This window comes from Suncus etruscus, chromosome 20 (genome assembly GCF_024139225.1).
Source record: "Suncus etruscus isolate mSunEtr1 chromosome 20, mSunEtr1.pri.cur, whole genome shotgun sequence".
NCBI lineage: Eukaryota > Metazoa > Chordata > Mammalia > Eulipotyphla > Soricidae > Suncus > Suncus etruscus.
The window spans coordinates 32,136,834-32,146,174 of NC_064867.1; the positions used below are offsets into that span (position 1 = coordinate 32,136,834).

Below are 9,341 nucleotides of genomic sequence, written 5' to 3' on the forward strand. Positions count from 1 at the left end.
CCCCTTTGGTACACTGATCCTGCCGGGAGTGATTTCTGAGTGCAGAGCCAGGAATATCCCCTGAGCACCAGTATAGCACAGAAACAAACAACACACACGAAAGACTAACATGAGCATGTGGAAAACATGGAGGAAGATTAGGTTTGATTCCTGGCACCCTCTGAGCACTATCCAGTATGGCTAATCCCTGACTCCTAAAATGCAGGCAGGCCCTGGACTGTTCCCTCCCCAATACTATCCCATGTGTTGTTGCCCCACATGTATGTGTGTATGTATGTATGATGTATGTATGTATGTATGTATGTATGTGGAAGCCAAATGTCAACTCACTGCAACAAGTGGCCGTATTTACCTACACCAGCCTAAAGGTGTCCTTCCTCACATCTTCCACAGCGTGCCTCCATGCCAGAGCCTCCCTCTGCTTAACAAGCACTCTGGCCTTGGCCAACACTCCTGTAATAAAGCAGTTCTCACCTCACCCAGTCCCAACCTGCTTAGTCCTTCACATGCATCAGTGACCCTGGACAGCTCAGGTCTGCTGCCGAACCCATCCCACCTCTCCTGTGAGCAAGAGACCAGAGCAGACCCTTGGCCACACCAGCCAATCATAAATGGAAACTGAGCACTAGGGCCACTAGGGGTGGACCTCAAACAGAGGTGCTGGTCACCGTACCATAGGGGCCTCCTGCTTGCTGCATACCATGTCAGGCCCTTTAAGAAGAGAGTCTCTGGGCTCTTGTAAAGGCACTTGTCTGGCATGTGGTCCCAAAATTGGGCAGGTAAGTGCTCTTGAGCAGAGCCAGGTGAGCCCCAAAGCCCACCCAACTCCCCTCAAAGGGGCTCACCAGGAAATACCCAAAGAACCTGACTGGAGGGAAGGTCTGCATTGCCAGCTACGGGCAGCAACTGGGCCACTCTTGAAGTTCCTGAGTGAAACTACAAGATTCAGCTAGGGGAGCCCCAGTGACTGTAATGTGGTTACCAGCAGGCCTTCCCCTAGCCAGAACCCTCTCCCATCCCTTCCTCTTCATGCATCGCAGACCAGAGATGAGCAGCAGTTTAACAAAGGGCGTCAAGAATCATTTATTAATCAACAGCAGCTCCACTGCAGCTCATCTGGCCCACACCCACCTCTTGACAGGCATCTAACAGGAAGCCCATGCTTCGAGGTGCTAAGTCTCCAGGGACAGAGCTCAGAGCTACCTCACGACATGGGGGAACCCACAGACACTGTGGACTTAATCTTGGCCACCGGCACTCAGGGTAGCTCGGTACTTCCCTGTCATCTCCTTGGGTAGCGGCACCAGGCCTGGGCAGGGCACCTGCCCTTCCACCTCACAGATGCACTCCCGTAGGCAGTACTTGCGGGGACCAAAGTGTGCTGGGTGCGAGAGCTTCATCTTCTCCTGCTCTTCCTTCAGGAGGGTTTCCCTGAAACGAAGAGAAGAGGGCAACAAGGTGTGGGCAACGCTACGCTGTGCCTCTGGAAAGGACCTGTCATCCCGCACCCAGTAGCCTTCCTGGGACTACATACAGGAACCAAGAGGGAGGGAGCAAGGTCTCATCCATGCACATGGAAACAGCATAAACTTGAGACCACCTACCCCTGCTTCCCTGGTGGTGCCTCCCACATGGGAGCCTAGATACTAGATAACTCTAGACCCCAATGGGATCCAGACATTAGATACCCCAACACAGTGGACAGGCTGGGAGGAGAGTGGCCACAACAAAGGCACAGTCAAGAGGAATGAGATCGATCCAAAGGGCAAAGAGGGTCTAAGAGGGTCTAAGAAATTCAGCAAGCCAATAGCCCAAATCTCCACTCAGTGTCTATTAGTCTTTTTTTTTTTTAATTTTTTTGGTTTTTGGGGTCACACCCAGCAGCACTCAGGGGGTTACTCCTGGCAGGCTTGAAGGACCATATGGGATGCTGGGATTCAAACCACCGTCCTTCTGCATGCAAGGCAAACGCCTTACCTCCATGCTATCTCTCCAGCCCAGTCAAACCTCTTACATCCAGCCCCTGACACACGCTGTCTCGAACCTAGGGTGGCCCCACAAACTCACTCTGTCTTCCCCAAGATCTTTTTGATGTGTGCCATGATCTCCTTGTTGCTCTTGGTCTCCACATCCACCAGGATTTGTTCCCCAGAATCTGAAACAAAGTGAAATAAAGGAGAAAATCTTGACAACTTAATAGATTCACCAGTGTGGTGATCGAGTATTCTTTTAGTGTACAAACGGTTTATAAAATGTCTTATTTCCAGGGCTGGAGAGAGAGCTCGTGCCCAAGTCTAACCCACAATACCCTATGGTCCTCCAAGCATCAGCTGCCCCTTCATCTACTCTGTTTACACAACTTTATCTCCAAAACAAGTCATTTTACAGAATCCATATTCCTTTCTCCATGTTTCTTTTTTTTTTTTTTTTTTTGGTTTTTGGGTCACACCCGGCGGTGCTCAGGGGTTACTCCTGGCTGTCTGCTCAGAAATAGCTCCTGGCAGGCACGGGGGACCATATGGGACACCGGGATTCGAACCAACCACCTTTGTTCCTGGATCGGCTGCTTGCAAGGCAAACGCTGCTGTGCTATCTCTCCAGGCCCTCTCCATGTTTCTTGAGCCATAAAGTAGGCATATGTACAAAAGTGCATACTATTTTATTTCATTTTTGATTTTTAGGCCACACCGAAAAACACACAGCCGGCGGCACTCAGGGGGTTACTCCGGCCTCTCTGCTCAGAAGTCGCTCCTGGCAAGCTCGGGAGACCATATGGGATGCCAGGATTCGAACCACCATTGGTCCTGGGTTGGCCGCTTGCAAGGCAACGCCCTACCACTGTACTATCTCTCCAGCCCCAAAAAGTGTGTACTATTTTAGAAGGAAAGAATCTCATGTCTGTAGATTGAAAGATTTGTTAAGATATTGTATCCCGGGGCCGGGTAGGTGGCGCTGGACGTAAGGTGTCTGCCTTGCAAGCGCTAGCCAAGGAAGGACCGCGGTTCGATCCCCCGGCGTCCCATATGGTCCCCCCAAGCCAGGGGCGATTTCTGAGCACATAGCCAGGAGTAACCCCTGAGCGTCAAACGGGTGTGGCCCAAAAACCAAAAAAAAAAAAAAAAAAAGATATTGTATCCCAGGGACAGGGGGCTGGACAGAGTGCAGAGGGTAGAGCCCCTGCCTTAGCCAGCTCCCAGCACCTGATAGGGTCCGAGCCTAGCCAGGAATAAGCCCTAAGCACAGTTCGTAAACAAATATACAAAGTTATTCTGCCCCAAACTGTTCTATAAATTGAACTGAATTTCTATCAAATCCAAAGGAGTGGAATGGATTAGGCTGAGAGCACGCGCGGACACACACACACACACACACACACACATACACACGTGTTTTTTGTGTGTACCTAGGCCCCACACTCACCTAAATAGAATCGAAGGAAGGGAGATGGCGTCATGTTCTTAAACATCAGGATCTGAACCCAAGGGTTTTTGTACTGGATCTGAGGGATGTTGAAAAACACGAATTTCCTGAAGAAAGCAAGAAATTAAACTCGGAACAGGTTTGGGCCACACTTGGCAGGGCTCACGGAACCATAGGGGTTCCTTGAAAGTCAGCTATTAATTTTTTTTCTGGGAAGGCCAAACCCAGGAACACTCAGGGATTCCTCCTGGCTCTGCTCTCAGAAATTGCTCCTGGCAGGCTCTGGGGACCGTATAGGTCGGACATCAGGAATAGAATCCGGGTCAAGTGTGTGCAAGATAAATAAATGCCCTGCCCACTATTGCTATCACTCTGGCACCTGCTCTTAATATTTTGTTTTGGTTTTTGGGTCGCACCCAGCAGCACTCAGGAGTTACTTCTAGATCTTCTATGCTCAGAAATCACTCCTGGCAGGCTCAGGGGACCATATGGGATGCTGCGATTCAAACCACCGTCCTGCATGCAAGGCAAATGCCTACCTCCATGCTATCTCTTGAGCCCCAACCCTGCTCTTAATATTTTATCCATTCCCCTTCCCTTTTATTGTTTCCACAACCAGTTCTCGCATACACTCAGTTTACTATGCACCAGACCATAATGCTGTGTTGAGGTGCAGGGATCCACCAAATAACCATGCCCCTGCCAATGCATGCACTTTGAATGTGTGGGGCGGTACGAGATCGAGATCAGATTTGGGGTGAGGCAGGCACTTTGCTGTCATTCCAGCCCCAGAAATGCAGGAGATCTTCAAGTGTGTGTGTGGTACTTACTGCATTCATTGTTCTTGGAGTTCAGAGGGGGGCCGGGCCTGTGCTCTGTATGCAGGTGGCCCAGATGTGATCCCCAATGCACCATCCACCAAGCCGGCCTCACCCACACCCCCCAAAAAAGAAGTGTCAGCATTACTACTTTTTTTTTTTTATATCAATTATGCCATTTAAAAATAAATCACACCCGACAGTCTACAGCATTGTTTAATAACAAAAAACAAAATAAGTCATGGTGGGAGAATATGGAGGGGGTAAAAAAAAAGTTTGTAAAAGAGATTCCTGGGGCTGGAGAGATAGCAAAGAGGTAAGACATTTGCTGTGAATGTGGCTGACCTGGAATGAACCAGGTTCGACCCCTGGCATCCCATCTGGTCGTCGTCCTCCGCCCCCCCCCCCCCAGGCCTGCCTGGAGTGATTTCTGAGTGCAGAGCCAGGAGTGGCCCCAAAATCAACCAATTAATAAAATAAAAGATTCTAAATATTTTTACCAACTTATATAAAGCTGTCATTCACTCATGGACACCTCCCCCGACTGACCCCCAATGGGGGAACCAAAGTGCAGAGCCAGGAGTGGCCCCAAAATCAACCAATTAATAAAATAAAAGATTCTAAATATTTTTACCAACTTATATAAAACTGTCATTCACTCATGGACACCCCCCCGACTGATCCCCAGTGGGGGAACCAAACTTTGGGCTGCAGAACTGACCTGGCGCCCTCGCCCAGGGCCCCGTGCGTGTTGTAGTTCACCGTCATGACCTTCACCGAGTCCTTGAACACCACGTCCCCCTGGCTCAGGTACTGCAGGGTGCGGCGGATGGGGAAGCGGCCTTTCATAGGCATGGTGGCGATGGCGGGGCCCTGGCAGCCACTTTGGCTCCCTGGGTCCGCTTCCCGCGCATGCGCGCAGGCGTCTGCTCCCTGACCTTTCTCCCGGCAGGCAGCGCGCGCCGCGAGGCATCCTGGGACTTGTAGTCCCGCTTAGCCGAGGCCAAAGGTGAACCTCTGGCTGGGCCCATGTTGCTATGCACTGAAATCCAATCCAGTTTCTTGCGCAGAGAGTGTGTGTGTGTGTGTGTGTGTGTGTGTGTGTGTGTGTGTGTGTGTGTGTGTGTGTGTGTGTGTGTGTGTGTGTGTGTGTGTGTGTGTGTGTGTGTGTGTATGTGTATGTGTGTGTGTGTGTATATATATATATAATTAGGCTCCTATAAAAAGACTAGAGTTTATAATAATATATTATAATAAAAATAATATAATATTAGTGTTATAATAAGCTGCTGGCTTATTATCCCACTGCAGGTAAGTTTTTCTTCTCCCAGCCGCTCAAGTTTCAAGATAAGTCATTAGCTGATATGGGCTAAAAGAAAAAAATATGATTTGCAAATCAAGTGTTGGGACCAAGGGAGACAGCTCAAGGGGTTAAAGCAGTGAGGTTCCTAATTTTGACTATAGCAGCCCAGCCCCCAGTACCGCTGAGTGGTCCCCCTGCCAAGCAAAAATACAAACTAGTAGTTGTTTTGGCTTCACCCAACTAAGAGGAAGCAGGAAAGCTAAATAAGGCTCAAGGCAGTGCAGTGGAGTGAGAAGACTGAGAAGGTGAATTCTTGAGAATCAAGAATCTGTTAAGGAGGACACAGCCCATCTATTGGGAGACAGGGCCACCATCCTGCTGTGCAGAGATCACTAGGGCCCATAGAGGGGGTATTTGGGGTTCAGGCTAGGGTCCAGAGCCAGAAGCCTGCTGCAGGCTACAGCATCCCACATGCTACTTGCTAGCTTGCAGGCACTATCCAAAGTGTCTTGTTGGGGCCAGAGAGACAGCATGGAGGTAGGGTGTTTGCCTTGCATGCAGAAGGACGGTGGTTCAAATAGCAGCATCCCACATGGTCCATCGAGCCTGCCAAGAGCGATTTCTGAGAGTCAAGCCAGGAGTAAGCCAGGAGTAACCCGAGCGCAGCAGGGTGTGACCCAAATAAGAAAGAAACCAGTGTCTGGTGGTACCAAGGACTCAACTCCCTTCCAAAGCCCACGCCTGCCCTGTGCTGACTACCTAGGCCCAGTTTAAGACCATTCTCTCCCTCTCCTGCGCTACAAGGAGTCAAACTGTGTACAAAGCAAGTATTTAATGCCATGCCTATCTCTGGCCCCAAGGTTTTGTTCTTCAAGCCCACCGCAGTGCTCCTTGTAGATTAAACACCCCCTTCCAGGTTAGAGATAAGGGTCATGTATGAAACAGGCTCAGGCAGCTGGAGTTCTGAAGTTAAGACTGACCTGGGCTGCAATCCCATCGTATAATGCTGAGCATGTTTACCCGCATCAGTCAAGTCACAAGTAATCAGTGATGGGAGAATTAAACAAGGTGCTCCATGAATGATATTCAGCGTTCGGCTTGCTTCCAGAATAAGCACTACTATGGGGGGGGGGTCACACCCAGTAGCGCTCAGGGGTTACTCTGGCTCTGCGCTAAGAGTGCCTGGCAGGCACGGGGGACCATACGGGATACCAGGATTGGAACTACCATCCTTTTGCATGCAAGGCAAATGCCCTACCTTCATGCTATTTCTCCGGTCCCATGAGCACTGTTTTCTGTTTTCATAACCCACCTGGGTTCTTGGGAGGTTTCCATTCCAAAGACCCAAGTGACATCATTATCAGGAACAAAATAAACCATTCCTCACCTCTTCTCATTGCCCATTTCTATCAATACCAAGCTAGACAGTGTTTGAACTCTCCCCCTGGACCTCCCCACCACATCCCCCTTGATACTCAGGGCCAATCAAGTCAGGCTTTGTGTCCCAGACTCTACTTTGTATCCCCATTTGACCAAACGAATTTCATCTGTCCAATGAACCCACAAGTGATCACCTCACAGGCCTGGTGTTTGGGCTGAGAAACAGCAGCCATTCATTTCCTCAACCTCTGAGCCATTATAAGAAGTGACAAATCTGGAAAGGGTTTTTGTTCTATGTGTAAAAAGACTTTTTCATTTAACAATGCAGAAATAATTGGGTTCTATAAGGGCTGCACTCAAACCCACACTTATCCTTTCATGAGCTGTGACACTGATTTGGTCTGAAGTTCTGAAACATGGGGCTGGTGTATCTCTTGCTACTTCGATGGTCACAAGGAAAGAGGAAGAGAGGGTGTTTCCTGGTAATTCTCATTTGTAACACATACATAAACAGAGAACCACTAGCATTTTAATTTAATTTTATTTTTTTTAAGGTTCCCATATGAGTTCCCAGAGTAGTGCATGCAAATCAATGACCTTAAAATGGACCACCGTTGGGAGATGACCCATGCAATCTGCTACGGTCTGTGACCTGCTCATGACAACTCAAGAGGTCCGTTTTAGTATCTGAATAACAAAGACACCATGAACTGCAAGCACAATGATGTGTCCTTAGTGTCTTGGACAGGGAAAACCTCCAATGTGGCATTAAAGGGAAGAGCAAACCTTATTTGATGCTCAAAGCCCCAGACTCTTCCACATATGATCTATGTCTAAGAAGACATGTCAATGCTTTATGAAGTACGTGCTTGCTTCCCAACAACGGAACATGCAGCTGTCTGCACTGAGGACCTGTAGGAAGGGCAAAATATCCAGCTGAGGTGAGAACTCCAAAGCTGTGGTAACAGTTCGAAGGCCATCTTTTCCCTGATGTAAACCCAACACTGTTCCCATGTGAATCCTGAAAAGTGGTACGGATGAAGGACAGAGAAATCTAACTCCTGCTGTAACTACAATTGGAAGAGAATATTGCCATGAAAGGATTACATTGGAGAATTTTAGTTTGGTATAGTACATTCAGTGATAGTACAGCGAGTGGGGCGCTTGCCTTGCATGCAGTTGACCTGGGATCCCAGGCACCCCATTTGATGCCCAGCATCTGTGGTTATCCCCCGCACCCGTCCACAAGTAATTCCCAACTTCATACCCAAGCACTGCAGGGTGTGACCTCAAAACCAAAAAATAAAAAGGTTTTGTATGTGGTTCTTATTAGTCTTAGCTCTACTTCCTAACTGCTACCTGGGCTTTATTTTTTTTTTTTTTTTTTGTTCCTTAGTTTTTGAGTCACACCAGTGATGTTCAGGGATTACTCCTGGCTCTGTGATCAGGAGTTACTCTTTTTTTTTTTTTTTTTTTTGGTTTTTGGACCACACCCGGTGACGCTCAGGGGTTACTCCTGGCTATGCGCTCAGAAGTCGCTCCTGGCTTGGGGGACCATATGGGACGCCGGGGGATCGAACCGCGGTCCGTCCTAGGCTAGCGCAGGCAAGGCAGGCACCTTACCTCTAGCGCCACCACCCGACCCCAGGAGTTAACTCTTGGTGGTGCTCATGGGACCATGAGAAGTGCCAGCGATTAAACCAGGGAGGCTGCATGCAAGGCAAGTGCCTAACCCAATGTACTATCTCTTCAGCCCTTGAAGCTGATTTTTAGACATAGGGTACATTTAGTGAACTAACATTGGCTGAAATCACCAGCTAATAAACATTCCATGATGAGGATTAGGACGGGAAGCTGAGGGGCATCAGCCATTAGCAAAACGTTGCAAAATAACCAAGCACATGGGCACTGAGCAAGAAGAGGCCTGACCCAGATGTGAAATTCCTGGTTGCCACCGTCCCCTAACCCCCCCCCCCTTGGCAATCACCAAGTAAAGCTGGCATTAGGAACCCATGTTTCTCTGTGAACAGAAACCAAACGGAAAGGATCCTCCACCCATCCCCAACACCCACACCCCAATACAGGAGCTTTTTATTCAACCATAAAATCCAGCGGGTAGTTAAATGCCAATAGTGTCAAGACATACAGGTTATTATACACCACAATGTTATCGGACATTAATAAAGGTATCTCCAGAATGTAACAAAATGAATCACAGCTCACACGCCGAGTGTGACCTGAGCTAGTTAAGGGATATAAAGTGACTAGTGGTCAGCAATTGCTCATACATTAACAAGCTTAATTATAAGATGTTTACCCAACCTCACACAGACGTCCTATCAGCAGTGTTTCCCAACAAAGGGCCATGTAGGCCCCAGAATATTGCAAGGAGGACAAAGATAAAAACCCTATAAACGGAA

General features: G+C 48.6%; 1 protein-coding gene across 1 annotated transcript; it reads right to left on the reverse strand.

The window, feature by feature from the left end:
- Window positions 1-1,058: 1,058 nt before the first annotated feature.
- MRPS25 (mitochondrial ribosomal protein S25) lies at window positions 1,059-5,167 on the reverse strand. The gene is made up of 4 exons (XM_049766556.1): window positions 4,960-5,167; window positions 3,421-3,527; window positions 2,068-2,155; window positions 1,059-1,431 (listed from the first exon to the last, which is right to left on the reverse strand). Exons 1-4 carry the CDS (start codon window positions 5,091-5,093, stop codon window positions 1,239-1,241), a joined length of 522 nt encoding a protein of 173 aa, XP_049622513.1. The 5' UTR covers window positions 5,094-5,167; the 3' UTR covers window positions 1,059-1,238.
- Window positions 5,168-9,341: the final 4,174 nt, after the last annotated feature.

What these genes read in the sequence shown, in the direction of transcription:
- MRPS25 (XM_049766556.1), bottom strand. Translation starts at nt 5,093, where the DNA reads ATGCCTATGAAAGGCCGCTTCCCCATCCGCCGCACCCTGCAGTACCTG. An exon ending in GCCCTGGGCGAGGGCGCCAG is followed by an intron (nt 3,528 to 4,959) that starts GTCAGTTCTGCA and finishes TGCTTTCTTCAG; the next exon opens with GAAATTCGTGTTTTTCAACA. An exon ending in CTTCCTTCGATTCTATTTAG is followed by an intron (nt 2,156 to 3,420) that starts GTGAGTGTGGGG and finishes ACTTTGTTTCAG; the next exon opens with ATTCTGGGGAACAAATCCTG.